Source organism: Pomacea canaliculata, linkage group LG4, assembly GCF_003073045.1.
Source record: "Pomacea canaliculata isolate SZHN2017 linkage group LG4, ASM307304v1, whole genome shotgun sequence".
NCBI classification, from domain to species: domain Eukaryota; kingdom Metazoa; phylum Mollusca; class Gastropoda; order Architaenioglossa; family Ampullariidae; genus Pomacea; species Pomacea canaliculata.
In genome coordinates, this window is record NC_037593.1 from 3,904,877 (window position 1) to 3,920,833 (window position 15,957).

At 38.4% G+C, this 15,957-nt stretch overlaps 1 protein-coding gene across 1 annotated transcript in view; it reads left to right on the top strand.

The window, feature by feature from the left end:
* Positions 1 to 15,957, top strand: part of LOC112562704 (beta-adrenergic receptor kinase 2-like) — a 66,581-nt gene that overhangs the window by 36,918 nt on the left and 13,706 nt on the right. The window contains 7 exon segments of the mRNA XM_025236126.1: positions 768 to 980; positions 4,407 to 4,501; positions 4,900 to 5,007; positions 10,962 to 11,028; positions 12,839 to 12,939; positions 14,474 to 14,636; positions 15,212 to 15,374. Coding sequence (XP_025091911.1) covers positions 768 to 980; positions 4,407 to 4,501; positions 4,900 to 5,007; positions 10,962 to 11,028; positions 12,839 to 12,939; positions 14,474 to 14,636; positions 15,212 to 15,374 — 910 coding nt within the window.

Here is a 15,957-nt window from a genome sequence, read left to right on the forward strand (position 1 = left end):
ATAATTGTAGAAACTACAAGTCTCTTCACACACACACAAGTATGTATTTCCCAGAAACCAGGAACACATTCCTAAAGTATACATGAAAAATGAGGACATTCCCCTATTTCAAACATCCTTATGTTTTGAAAGTCAAATTTCTGTAAAAAGTAATCCCCAGCATTTCTTTGCATTGGGCACAATCACTGTGTTGTGCACATTATCGCTTCCCTCGTAAAATATCACAAAAAAAACGATTTTTTTTTTCATTTGGAAAAGCACCAGAAACCAAAAATGTACAGTTCCCCTGTTCCCCTTGATCCAATGTATGACACTTTTAAACTTTTAACACCTGAAGACTTCAATCTGGCCCTAACCCAAAAACCTTTAACCTTAACCCTGACCTCTACCAGTCTATCTTCTGTTTCCAAAAATTACACCACACACACATATGTGTTGCAACATTCCATTTCAAGATGACATCAGGTAGAAAATGGCAACAATAATATGCCCGAATCAGAACTGAACTTTGAGTGCATCTCCTTGATTGTGTATGCAGACATGGGTGTTCGGTATATTTATTCATGCAGTTACTGGCGGAACCAAAATGGGCAGGTGTTGTATAGCGTATGGAAGTATGTACAGGTGTGTAAGTGTGTACACACACATTCTGCAGGACAGTATTTATCAGAGGCAGCCTTCTTGGTGAAACTTTGTCATCTTTGGCTGGAGCATCTGTAAAGTATGCAATTGACAATGTGAAGTATGTTTCTTCTGTGTCTCAGCAGGAAGGGAGTCCATTCATAGTGTGCATGACGTATGCCTTCCAGACCCCAGAGAAACTCTGTTTTATTCTTGACCTCATGAATGGAGGAGACTTACATTACCACCTTTCACAGCATGGTGTCTTCACTGAGAAGGAGGTGCGTTTCTATGCTGCAGAAGTCATGCTGGGGCTTGAGCACATGCACAGTCGATTTGTGGTCTATCGTGATTTAAAGGTAAGTCTAAGCTCTTTTGGTGAGACTTTGCTGTGTTATTTGTTTCTGTGTTGTATTCTCTCTTATCTTTCTGTTTAATGTTATCATGCTGCTTTGAAAATACTTGTCTGTCTCTGCAACATGTTCAGGTTGTCATAGTGCACATCTTTGAATATATCTAAACATTACCATTAAGTGATTAAAGAACCCTGTTAAAATAAAAACATAAAGCTTTTTGAAGCTTTAAAAAAATGAGAAGGGAATTGTTGTAAACATTGGACAGTTTCATAAGTATATGTAGCTCACTTATGGATGTAGAATTTTTGGAATTACTTGAGCTTCATGATAATTTTTTAATGGGAAAGTATTTAGACACAAGAAACTTGCATTGTCATCATCTCTCTACTCTTTCACCACTCCTCACCTAACCCTTAATCCGCCTATCCTCATATTGCACCTCTATTGTTGTTTCATAATAATGATACTAATGTGCAACTGCTATCCACAAAGCAACTAAATCACCTGGTGTGTTGCAAAATACAACCTGTTTACAAGCTGTCAATTCTGAATAACAATTTATTTGGCCAAGTCAGTGGTAAAAGATTTACAGAGATTTTTATATCAACAGTAGATTAAAAAAAGCAGTCCTTGTGACAGTTACTTAGTGTTTGGTTGATTCCAAAAGAAAGTCCGTGAAAGAGTACAGTGTAGCTGTGGAGAGTCCCTTTGTGGTATTTAAGTCACTTGCATCAACTATCAACTGCATCGTGTGTCCACAGTGGTGCAGCAAGTCAACGTTACACCACTGTTGGACCTGATCATTTTAATGAATTTTTTGAAATTATGTTTATACAAGTATGATTGCAAGTTTCGAAAGCTATGCTTGTCTAACCCTCTTTCTCTCACAGTATCACCAAATCTGCAATCTTATTTTATGTCAGTCACTGTCATGTGTGCTTTGTATCAAGGCAGCACTGGGATATAAACACTCAGTGCATTTATAATACCCACACCACCACTTTAATGTTTTCTCTTTTTTAAAATCACAGAAACTTAGAGCTTGAAGAAGACCAGCTTATGTCATTTGACTGTTGAAAGTAGAGGTTTCTAATGTCTTAAGAGTGTGGCAATCTTGTTTCATATAAAGTTGTTGCCTCTATGTTCTTTGTATGAGAGAGAGAGACTGATAAAACTGTATATGGTTTGAGAGTTAATGTTTTTACTGTCTTTGTTCAACAAACACATGAAGACTGGGTCACACTCATTCCAGCTCTGTACTCTTTACAGTGCAGCTTCAATTAAAATGACAAATAACAAAGGATCCCCTCGCTACCTGGTCCCTTCATAAGGAACCCACTTAAGTTTCATAGGACCACAAAGACATGAAGTCAGAAGCAGGCCTGGCTTGGTGCCTGTCTGTTTTTGTGCTGATCTTGTTCTTAGTAGGTAGTGTGGAGTGAAGGGGGAGATAAGAGAGATGCACCAGAGACAAAATCATCAGGGCTAGAAGTGCGCTTAGATTTCATCAATGATTTGCAGTTTATGTAGAAAACGCAAAAATAGTAGATATTCTGTCATGAGTTTCAGTTTAGATAAATGAATGAGCTTGTCAGCTATTTCTGAGAAAACATTCTTCTCAGCCATTGTGTGGGGTTGGGGAGGAACTTGTAAAATTTTCTTGATTGTAGAGCTAGAAGCACATTTTGTATTGCCAACCAGACCAGTGAAAAGAGCTGAATGCAGAACATAACATTAAATAGGTTGCGTAAGTTACTGAGAGTGGTTCATGCAAATGTTCAATTTAGGCTTAATATATGGAAAATGGTGTGTGAAAAATGGAGGGTGTCATTCTTCCTGAATGACCAGTTGATAAAAGCTGTAAATTCTGCCCCTAGGTTCTGAAGCTGATGCTGGGCATAAATGGCTTTTTTTTTTTTTTTTAAGAGCAGCATGATTGGGATGATGCCAGAAAACCTGTGCCTGCAGGAATGATTTGGTAAACAGCAGAGCTTGGTGATATATACAAAGCTGCTGCTCCCTTGCTTCCCTTTGGTTACCAAAATTTCATGTCTGATTCCCTCCTTTGCTATTGTGTTCACATCATAGAGTTATCAGGTTTTAGCTATGCTTCATAAAATAGTGGATAGCAACTTGTTTGTCACAAAGCATGGATGGGGAGGAGGATTTTCTAAAGAAAAATTCTTCTGAAAATATCCACCAGTGAAAAGTTGCCACTTACCCTGTACTGTATGGATGAGTTTTTTACATGGCTGGCATAATGGCCATCAGTGTTTGGTTTTTTCGCACCTCCCTTGAAAAATGGCTTGGGCTGAAAGCATACTTTAAATGTTTGTAAACTAGGAGAAGGATTGGCTAAAAACTGCATATGATTGAGGAACCTTCTTACTCATTTGATCAAGAATGTCCAGCCAGACCCCAACTCCTGCTTCTACAGTTTTAGCAGTTATATTCTTGACCTACCCTACCCCTCTCTTTCTTTAGCTTGCTTTGCTTTTCCCATCCTGACCCTTCTCACATTTATTCACTCATAATGCATAATACAGGCCAGCACACACACACACAAAATGTTGCACATAGGAGCACTCACAGCACCATCGCTGTTGCCATCAAATCCTCTGTGTGTGTGTGGCCTTATTATTAGCTGACCAGATTTCATTGACTTATCCAACATTTAATGAGTTAAGATCTGTAAAATCTTTCCTTTTGCTGTCCTTTCTGTATACTTCAGTAAAGCAGCATGCGACTTGTGCCTATATATATATATCTCTCAGATATTTATTATAGAGCCTAGTCTTAAATTTCTTCATCAACACTGAACCTTACCACCACTAAAAAAAGATTAAAGACAGGGAGGTTGTAATGCAGACAGCTGTGTTCAGTGGAGTTAATTCAAATAAATGATTCTCTAGAGCAGATTGGTGCATGAATGTTCTTCAGACTGACTTGAGTAATTTGTGCTGAAAGATAAAGAATTATTTGTCCAAATATTTAAGAGTATGTGTTAAAATATAATTGCTAAGTGCTGTGTGCTAATTTTCTTTTACTCTGCTGCACCTGTGCTACTCAACATCATCTATGTTTTGAGTGATTCTCATTTTTTTGAGGGGTGTGTGGGGGAAATACTATCATTGTGCTAGACATCATGGATTTGGGGCCTCCGTTGTTTTAGACTTTATCTGGGATAAGCTAGTTTTATTGTTTATCTTGTTTTATTAACTTCCATTTGAAAGTCTGCAATGCATTTTGCTCTCATGTGAATTGTTGAAGGAGGCATTGTTTTAAAGATGATGAGATTTGTAGTTCTTGAAATATTTTTTCAAAAGTTAAAGTCTCCTTTTGTCCACATTTAGCCATGTAGAAAAGTTGTGCTAAAGCTCATTTTCTGACTACGTCCGCAATGCTGACAAGGAAATATTTATGTTACAGCCTGCCAACATACTTCTGGATGAAAATGGACACGTGAGAATATCTGACCTGGGTCTAGCATGTGACTTTTCCAAGAAAAAACCTCATGCAAGCGTGTATGTACTTTGCTTTTATTGCCCTTTCTTTGTTAACAGGCTATTTATGTTCCACGTGTTGTTTAACCTTTGTTCTATAATGTTAAAAACTAAACATAATACCTGCTTTGAGGTAAACATTAGACCAAGAAACTTATACATTTCTGGAAAGGAGAAAACTCGAACTTTGCAATAAAAGTAATGAAAATCGCCTTCCCCGTGTTTCCTGGCAATACCACGATCCTGGCCCATTATGCCACGAGGGTTAATGCTCTTTAGATGAAATAGGGTATACCTTGATGGTATAAAATTTGCTTGACTAACACACCATATTAATGTGAGTGAACCACCTTGGACTAAACTTAGGGTGTACACTGATGATTGCTCCTTTAATAGTGGTTTGTTTGGGTTTTTTTTAGGGGAACACATGGCTACATGGCACCAGAAGTGCTTATGAAAGGACAAGCATATGACTCAAGTGCCGACTGGTTCTCATTTGGATGCATGATCTACAAACTTCTTAAAGGGTAAGGTCTCACTTAGAATTAAACATTTGGTTACCTTGAAATATAGATAAGCATTTAATTCATGAGGGCTTTGGGAGTATTTGTTGAAATATACAGGCTAGTGAACTTGATTTAATTTACTTGAAACACATTTGTTCCTCATGATGCCATTGAACAGTACAGTAGCAAGAAATGCAAGACAACAACAATGCAAAGTAAGTATTGAGCAGCTTGTGATTATGATTGTTAAAAATGCAGATCCCTCATGAATTATGTGCGTGCATATCCAGAACTGTTCGCATTATGTATTATGTGTGTTGCAGTCGCCCTCACTATATTGCGCTTTCACTGTATAGTGGTTTTGTTTTAAAATATATATATAATTCTTTATCATTGAGTTTTCACAGGAACACAGGATTATTGCAGGATTTTGTGATATATTGGTATTTGTGTAATATTTATGACTTTAATTATTTGTGCCTGACAGTATAAATGTACATGTTAATTCAAACATATTAAAAGAATATTAAATCAAAATGAAATAGAGTATGTACAGGTATTTTATCAGTGGATGAATAACATATTATACACAATGGAAACGCAATACTGTATGCCACTACCGCCCGAGCAAGTTTGTCAGTGTGAGATTGCACTGTGTACATTGCACACTGTTGGCTGATGGAATGGAAGGTGACCAACCACAGCACTGGAAAGGTTTATAGAAGTATGGGAAGGGTTTATAAAGCCTTAAATATATATATAATAAAATATAACGCTGCTACTTTGCGGATTTTCACCCATTACGGGGGTCTCTGGAACGTAACCCCTGCAGTAGGTGAGGGATCACTGTATATCCAGAGCTGTATGCATTTGACTGTTCATTCATGTGTAAGAGCCTGCATCGTGAACATTCTGTTGAGACACTGGCCGTTTATGATGCACCTTCCCAAAACTGGAGGGGACAAGGTGTGCCAAGACATTTTAAAACACCTTTAAAGCAACCTGTTACAAAGAATTGTAAATGGCTTTATGGAAAAAAAATGATTCCCATGGTTGCCACCCATTTCCCTTCAACATAACAAACCATAAATTTGAGACTCAGTTGTTGTGAATCCCTTTCTGTTAGAGGGTTTTGGGGGAGTGGGTTGAGAAGGGTGGGGTAGACTTTGCTGTGTTGATTCTTACAGCTTAAAACAGAAAATGTTACGCAGTATGAGAGCTGTACATTATATATATATGTGTGTGTACAAATGCAATGCATATACTACATTGGTTTATGGCAGCCTGCTCTGTCCCCAGGAAAAGGGACCACCACATCCGGCTTGTGCATGTTTTTGGAAGTTTCTTAACATTAGTGCTACCCTTGAGGGTTGAGGGAGGTTTTTTAGCAGACATTGCCATGCATGTTCTATCCCTGATTGTTTGCACACATCTTCCCCCAACATAAGCAAGAAGAGAACTTCTGATGACCATTTTACAAGTTGGGTTTACAAATTTGTAGGCTTGTGTTGTGAAGGAGAAGAATTTACGGAAGGAAGGGGAAATGTACTGTGGATGAAGCACAGCATCTGTGCACAGACATGCACACAATAAGCAAGCTGCTGCAGTATGGTGCAGTCGGTGCATTCAAACAGCTGCCATGATGAGCATCAAAGCAGTAGATCCTGTAGCACAGAAAGGAGTTGGTTAAAGAGATCTCTTTTGTTGCAAACAAGCCCTGAGTTGCCTGCGCCCTTTGTCAGGCCTGGCATGGGCAGTGCACCAAATATTGTCATTCAGGGATGGATAGGATTTCATAGCAAGCTGCCACCTCTACCTTTTCACAAAAGTGTTATGGGTTTTTAAAATAAAGAGGTAAAATATAGCATGTTATACTATCAACCACAATCCCATTTCTGAGCAAGTATTTACATGCGCTGCTTTTAAACTTTTAGGGGCTGGGATAACTTATGAAAAACCAAATTTGGGTTCTGAGCACTGACACTGCTTTGCTGATGAAAGGTGACTGAGTTCCAAACATTTAGTCCTATCTTTTAAATACAGTCTGAAGATATTTTTTTTCCTCTTTAAAGGGTAGAAGAACTAGAAAGGTAGAAGTTTTGCAGTAGATGTATGGAGTTGCATGCAAATAACACAGAATTGACGGAATATCCCATGGCACAAAAGTCGCTATAGTAAGATCAATTGCAAGCGGACTAGCACTGTTGTTATAGACATGGGCACACGTTGAGAAGCAGGAGAGACACGGTATGAGGGAGTGTATGTTCACGTGCATTGTTTTTAGTAAAGTTGTGTTAGCTTTTGTAAGAAGTAATTTTGGGGACAGATGCATGATGTCTATGAACATATATGTCATAAAGATCTTTTTCTTGCAGTTAGTGTAAATTTTCTCTGGTTAAATTTAATGAACTTTTTACATTTGGAATATGCAAAACAAATATGATAAGTATAGTATCAAAGGTGAGACTGAATGTAATTATTTTCAATAGCAGATGTGGTTGTTTGATTAGCTCCTACCGGGAAAATAGGTTGAAAGTGTTGGTTGTTGGCTTGTCTGCCGTGTTCGTTTTTCACTTCATTTTTCATGGGTGTTACATCTCGTCGCTGATACTTTTCCTTGCCTGTATGGGTGTTACGTCTCATTGCTGATAGTTTTCCTCATCTGTATGGGTGTTACGTCTCATACCTGATAGTTTTCCTCATCATTGAGCTGGGTTTGGATTGCGTTTGATTTTAAATTTATCACCTTTGATGTGGTTGCATTCTTCTTATTCATGTTGCTGAAACAGACTGAAGATGAAATGGCATTTGAGAACTAAGAGGAGACAAAATTTCCTTTTAGTCAGAAAAGAAATTAAGTCTTAATGTTATTGTAAGTTCGGTCATCTTGGAGCATACATTGCGACATTGTTGTATTAAGAAGGGTTTAGTAGTAGTATTTACGTAGAGATACAGGAAAGTAGGTGAGGATAAGTCTGTGCCATATCCTTTCTGACATGAGGAAATTTGATATTATGATCTGCATCTAAGTAAGTGAAGTGGGAAACAGTCTATGAATAGCTGCTGAAGAAAAGCAGACATTGAATAGTACATCCACATTTTATTCTTTAAACTTGGAATGGTGGAGGGGGGAATTACAAATGGCAAAAGACAGGGAGACTCTTGACTTGAGAATGCCTTTAGAATACAGTTGCTTCAGTCATGCATGAAGATTTCACTTACCTCTGGAAGGAGAGGGGAAGGGAGGGTGTTTTTTAAGTTGTCTTTATATTGAAAAACAGCATGAATGCTATCAACATTTGGCTGTCTTCCACCTGTATTGATCCTTTCAAGCCTGTTTTTGCTTTAAGTGTATCAATCCTGTATAATGCCCTGTAATCGAGGCTCATTCTGTCTTTGTGCCAGCAGCAGCTTCAGTTTAGAAATAAATTTAGCTGAAGACCACAAAAAACATACACCTCTGGGAGAAGTTTAATTACATTAACCAGAGCCATTTGAGATTACAGAACTGCATGCTTTTGGTTTCTGCCTGTAAAAGTTGCAGGCATGTTTTTTTTTTCCAGAGGTAGCTTGATTTGGCATGTAAGAGAGTACTAGTTTATCAGTCACAGGACGAATTTGTTCTGCACTGCCATGTTCAGATTTGTGACAACTGACAAACCATTAACTTAATCATGACATCACAAAAAAAGCCAATTGGACGTAAAGAATTTATATCTTCTGCTTTTGAATGCAGCAGTTTCTAGTCTAGAATAGTAGGGACGTACTTCTTTAGCAGAAAATGTTCAGAATGACTGCAGCTGTTGGTCAGCAGTAAACACTCAGGTCCTACTAACATTGAAAACATTTGACGTTCTTTACAGCCACAATGCAGGGTACTGGTTTTACCAGCTGCTGGTTCGATTCTAACTAGCCAGACTTTTTGGTGTAATAATTGTGGCATTCATATTGTGGGTAGAATCTGATTGCCCTGTGCCAAGCAACTGGTGCACGTCAGATTGTATGGATGATTTCTTTCTTCCAGTAGTGCAATTGTTGTTTGTGTAAAAGTGAACACCTGAACAAAGCTAATCCGATAACTTTGACAACTACTGGCTTCTGAATTATGCAGTTTGTTTACATGGCATCTGCAGGCCAAGGGCTTACTATGGACTACTCAGAAGATGGACAAGTGCAAAACCTGGATGCACACACATCTAGAACAAATGAACTCGCTTTCTCATAGCATTTCAATGGGGAACAAAATAATTCCAGCTTTTGTGACAGAAGTGTGTGTTACTGCTGCTGAAGTTCAGTTGTGTGAAAATACTCTTATGTTCTGAGTTAGTATAACATCATCCATCATCGAGGACACATTCATTTTCATTTTGATAGAGAATCATCCATCATGAAGGATGGCTTTAGCAACGCCACACTTGTGCACGTTTCTGTTGCTGGGAGAGTTGACAGTAGGGGGTTGATGGGAGGTGTTTAAAGCCAATATCAGGAACTTTGGCTGCCTCAGGCCTTGTCTTTCCAGTTTTAGGGGAGGAGAAAGAGGCAGATGTAGGAATTTTAAATAAGAAGTTCAGCAAACTGAATTGTGTACTTGGAATAAGAAACTGAGTAAACTGTGAGTTGTGTCAGTTTTGTCTCTCTTTCTCTCTCCCCCTCCACTCCCTTAGCCTTCTGCAATACAAACAAAACAGAAAAAAATAGTTTGAAGACTGTTGTGCTTTCTCTGTAATAACTTGTATACAATAGATTGTTTACCATTTGATTACTTCTCTTCCAAACTTTCTTTTCATATAATCTTGAGAGTAAAATAAAAGTGGGCAAGAAAAAGGTTGCTTGCAGTTTTTAGAAACTGATTTAATTCTGGAAGCTGTTTTATCATGCAGACACTTCCAGCTTTGATGCATCATGCCTCAGGTTCAGTGTACCCCAGAGCATGAGACGTACACTTCATCTCTGCATTTTCTGATTAAACCAGCTATGTCTTTTTTTTTTATAGACCATCTTTATGTTTTTGTCTGCTGTTGCATCCCTCTTTTCTTTTCCAGTAATTTTCTTCTGCTTCTCATCTGTCTTTCCTCCCTCCCTGCTCTTTCCTTGAAGGGGTTATGACTCCCTGTTTACAGGGCAGGCTGCTTTGACTGATATTTAGTTGCTGGCTTGGCATAAAACAGTAATTCCCTCCATTCCTTCCTTGAAGAGATGCGTTATGATGAGGGGCATAGCCACAAGATTGAGGTGTGCAGAATAGTTCAAGGGACAAGGCAATATTCTCTTCTGCCTGAGTGTCTTTGAGTCTTTGTGCACACACAGACTTCTGTTCATTGTACTTGATGAGAAAAGTAGGACTGTGAGAGTAGATTCCTGTCAAGGCCGCCTAAGATGTAAATATTGGTTGACCAGAAGGTTGTCTGGGGGCTTTATGAAAAGCCAGTTTGCACAGGGCTAAATGTGTGGGCAAATGTCTGATAGAATACAAAGTAGTTTTCATATGATTAGACTGAGATCAGAATAAGATCTTAAAGATTTCAATCCTCATTTTTTAAGGAAAAAAAAAAACCTTCCAATTTTAGCAAAGCAAAAGTTTCAGCCATCTTGGGATGGAAATAACCCATCCAAGAATTGGCAGACTTGTTAGTCTTGTGGTACCTAGCAGCAGCTACATAAATTCTCAGGCTGGCTTAGAAGCAGATGTTTTATGTGGAATAGTCACAAGAACTTAATTAGCAATCATAATCATCATCAGCTATCACCTACCCATTAAATGATAGTGTTAAAGTTCTTTACTTTTAGTCACATACTTCTAGATACTTTTTTTTCTGTTTTATGCTGTAGCAAAATTGGTGCTTTTCACTGTTTGAAGCACTTTTTTCCCCAGAAGTGCTGTGGCTTTAACTGTAATGGGAACTACTTCTGTTTTAATTTTTTTGTAAATGTAACTAACATCTTAATGGGCTTGTACTCGTCTTCTCCACTTGCAGGCACAGCCCTTTCAGACAGCACAAAACCAAAGACAAGCATGAAATCGACCGCATGACTATGACCATGGTAAGTTACACTACAGCTCGAAATGCTTTCCTTACTCTCATCACCTGACCTCTTGTTCTGTTGTTTTCATAGGTCAGTTGTACTGAGGTTTCTCTCAGGTTACTCTCATCTTCCTCATCAAGGAGATCATTGCTTGAATCTTGTTGTGGCTGTGGCAGCCTCTTATTCTTAAAATATTAGGGGTTATCTGAGAGGTTGTTTCATCTAATTTTGGGACACTATTAAAACTCCCTTTTCAGTGGGCATTCTGACCAGAATGACCCTACGTATCCGACAGGAGTTGTTGTATTAGCTTGACTGTTTTTATATGTCGTTAATGGTGAAACTTTTACGACTTGGTTTAAGTTTTATCAGTTTGTTAAACATTTTGTGAAACATTGACCAATCTTTCACACAAAAAACAAAAGTGTTTCCTTTGTCGCATCAGGTAATATTTCACAAAGTTTCTTTTTTTTCTTGTCCATTTGTTTGGGGTTTTTTATCCTGCATTTTTCTAAATTTCTGTATGCAGTGTCTGCACTCATAGGCTAGTGAACTCTGTGCTAAAGATTCATTTGCATAGCTCTGTGCTACAGGTTCACTTTGTTTGCATGCATTTACACATGCACAGAATTATTTTTGAATGTTATAAGTGTCATCATGTCTTATTGAAATCCAACTTGAGAGAAGAAAAAGAAGTTCTTTGGTTGAAAGATATGGAAGTAGGCAATTTTCAGTTTTTATCAAAGTCTGCTAGCATCCTCATGGTAGGTAGTCAGAATGTCCCCTTAAACATTAAAATATTCTCTGTGTTCCTGGTAAGTATTCATGGAGCTCACCTGGTTTTCATTGTGGGGTTGTGCATGCACATTGATGTCTTTTTGCTTTCTGTTTTTCTTTTTCACTTTGATTGACTTGATTAGCCGGCCCTGTGCTTAGTTCATCTACTCCTTTACTAGTTGAGAAAATAGTTTATGATTTGCGCTGGCATTTAGTTTTATATAACAATGTTTGTGAACAATCTAACTGCATGCTCTGTAATAGTTTTTGGTCAATGCAATGGAGGTCGACTTAGAGGTAGTTTTATATTTTATCTTAGACTTGGTTTGCTTTTGTTTTGTTTGCTAAATGAATGTATATGCGACACACACTTTGTGTTGGAATGCATCTTAATTTTGTAGAATTTGCACTTGCCCTGGTTTTCATACTCACTTTAAAATTAAGATGGCGGGTTGTCCATGGTTCCAGCAACTGGCCTTTGTCTGCACAACAAATTAGAAATGCAAATTGTAGTTTTTCCCACTACCACTATCACTTTCCATCCCTTCCATTCCATACAAGACTGTAGAAATGTCTGGAATTAATATCCAGTCACTTGGGGGTGCCCTTAAGGAGCCCAAAATAAGCTGTTAAAAGTACTATAGTTAGTGATCCTAAAGGTCTGCAGCTACTACTCAGATATCCAGTGGCCTCAAAATGTCACAGATTCTTAAGTGCTCTGAATGCGTTTAAAGACTTCTAAAATATCACATCCGTTAAGGTGTACTCACATCATCAAAATGTTACAGCTGTTAAAGGGTATCCTTGTGTCACTGACCTTAACTTTTACAGCTACTGAAGTGTCCTGATGTGTTTGGGACCTCAAAATGTCACAGCGTCTAAAGTATCTGCTCACCTTAGAGACCCAAGCTTTTTGGTGCTGCTAAAGTGTTCTTATGTGTTTAGGGACCTCAGAGGTATCATCATTTCTAATGTATATTGACATGTTCAGGGCAGGTGTTTGTGATGCATTATTATCGTTTGTTCTAATCTTTGTGTTTTACTGACCCAGAGTGTGGACCTGCCAGACTCCATGTCCCCAGAGATGAAGAGTCTGCTGGAGGGGCTCCTAAAACGTGACGTGGAGGAGAGGCTAGGCTGCCGTGGAAGGGGGTAAAAAAAGTGCTACCGTTGCTGCCTATTGTCTACCTGATAGGCTTCCTGTGTGATGGCTGCCTTTCTTGCGGGCCCTTCTTGCTTTCCAGCTTGTCTTCCATCCCACCAACTTCATTTTCCCTTCCACCATTTATAGTTACTTCTCAACAGAGCTGAGTATAGTTACATCTCTATAGAGCCAGTTTGCTAGTGGAGAGAGGTTGGCCATGCTAATCTGCAGTAGCCTGAGTTGCACTCACCTCAGCCTTGGTTGTAAAACACAGTTGATGAAAATTAGAGTAGGTTGTGCATTGCTGGGCACTGGCTTCAGAAGTGCTCTTTGGGGGAAAACCTGCAAGCTTTATCCTTCCACCTCTGAAAGCTTTGCATGACGTGTACATAGAAATTACTATTTGTTATTCATATACAGGCCATTTTTTCCTGGAAATGAAACCAAGCTGAAAGTGTTAAATATTTGACCCATATAATGTTCCTGCTCTGTGTCAAGAATTCTTGGAGCTTTCGGCAAGCATAGTTCATTGTGATGAAGTAATGTAGCTTGAGTTTGGTTAACAGTCCTGACGTCTGATGCAATGGGTAAGTGCTGTAGAGATAAGAACCTGCTCTAGTCTGCATTCACCTGTGCACATCACCTTTCACATCACATGATTAATGACATTGTTGACATACCACTATTATAAATTTTGAATTGCTGGAAGTTGGTTTGCTTGAAAATTGGTTTTGTGTGTACTCGCCAGCGTGCATTTGTGTGTGTGTGTGTGCACCAATGTTTCCTCGTCCGTAAAATGTCATGGGTGTGAGACCCTGAGATGAAACAATTGGGATTTTTATCAACTAGTTACAGAAAAAATAGTTGTTCTCTTGATTCCTGCCTTAGCTATTACTGTCATGTTTTTGATGTCATCAAATACTGACATTTTATGATAAATAATGATGAGGTATTTTTCACATCTGACTCGCAACAAAACATCTTTCATGATGAGATCACAGACCTAAAAACCTTTTTGCATCTTCAGATTTCCACCACCAAATCATCCATGTTTTTGGATCCTCTTGGCATATCAATGTGGTTTGGAGCTGTCTTTCACTGTGAATGCATGTTTCTGCATGAATGGAAACACTGTGTGTATGTGTGAGTGTATGTGTAACCCATTATTATGAAATATAAAGCAGAACCTGTTATTATGAAATATCAAGTAGTACTCAGTATTATGAATATAAAACAAGTATAACAAGCACATGCAGTTACTGTAAAGCCTACATTTGGATATGGGCAATATGCAAAAGACAAAACACAGTATGGCTTTCAGCAAGGTGCCAAGACCTCTGCTTTCCTGATTCAAGTGTGTGTTAATAGCTATTATTAGTGCAAAGCATTTGACATCTTAAATATGCACCACAGATCTTCAAGGAAATCTACCTCGTGTCTAGTTGCCCTAAGACCTCAGTGGGCATTATGTCAGTCCAGTTCAAGGCGGCAAGCTATATTTAGGTTTCTGTTTATGGTAGGAGTTTGGCATGGTCTTTTCAGGGCACAGGAGGTAAAGGAACACCCATTTTTCAAGGGCATTGACTGGACCTTAGTATATCTTCAAAAGTACCCTCCTCCTCTGATACCACCTAAAGGGGAGGTCAATGCTGCTGACGCCTTTGACATTGGCTCATTTGATGAAGAGGACACAAAAGGCATAAAGGTAAAGAAGGAAACGCTTTTCATTGGCCATTTGCAACCTATGAACATCAGCACTGAGGTCGTGGCTGCATGTAAATTTTTATTTGGTGAACTTCAAGGGTCAGCTTGCACCAGCTTCCATAAAGGCTGAACTAACAGCATTAGCAATAATACAAAATATGTAAAGGAAAGCATTGGTCAGAGATTTGGAGAATCAGCTCTTAGTTTTAGCTTCTTGACAGGGTGTTCACAATGTGTGGGTGTGTTTTTATAGAGAGTTCATAAAGCAAAAGTTTATTAAACATTCATGTTCAGTTGGTTGAATTATTTGCCAAGTAAAAGCAAATGTCAAAGAGATCAGTTTCATTAAGATATAGCATTTCATAATCAGTTTTTAATTATTGCTTTAAAAATTTTGAAGATCATGTTTTTTTGAGGGGTGGTGGGGTTTAAACAGCGATTGTGGCAAGATATGCAGTGGTGAAGGGCAGATAGTTAACAGAATTCACGCAGGTTCAGTTTAGTTTTCTTTGTGGAAGGAGCAGGAAACATCAAACATTTTTGCTGACATGCACTGATATTCTCTTATTGATACAGTTGACTGAGGCAGATCAAGAACTGTACAAGAACTTCCCATTGGTGGTTTCTGAACGCTGGCAGCAAGAAGTTGCAGAGACAGTGTTTGATGCAATCAACCAAGACACTGATAAGCTGGAGCAGAAGAGAAAGGCCAAACCCAAAATAGATGATGTTGATCTTGGTGTGTATCGTGTATATATATATATATCTCTAATGACAAAAAAAATAAAAAAGGAACATCAGACCAATATTTTGGTTAGCAATTAGGTTGTCTTCAACTTCAGAATGGTTTTATGGCATCCAGTGATTCAGATCTGAATGACTGGATGTATTGACTAAATAAGAGCAAGTATTCAGATTGCATTAAGCAGCAAACCTTCTCACATGATCACATTGGGAGATGTTGAAGATATATTTGAAAAAGAAACTTGATTCTTTCTTTTCCTTTTTGAGGAGAACATTTTGTCTTTTTATAAAAAAAATGGATGCATCAATCAAGCTAATTGTTTAAGGTTCTTTTTTGGATAGCTTGATCAAAGATTGTGCTTTCCCTCAAAAAAGATTGTTTCCAGTCTGAGTGATTAACTGTGTAGAAAAGAACCAGTGCTGAGCAGTTAAGTGTTTCATTTTATTTATGACCGGTGGACTAATCATTAGTAAGAAAGTAAAGCTATATAGGCAGGCGCGTGCACACATGCATGTCTATAAATGCACATTCTGTGAGTGAGCTGATTGTGCTTTACATCTCGCTGTATTCACAAGAA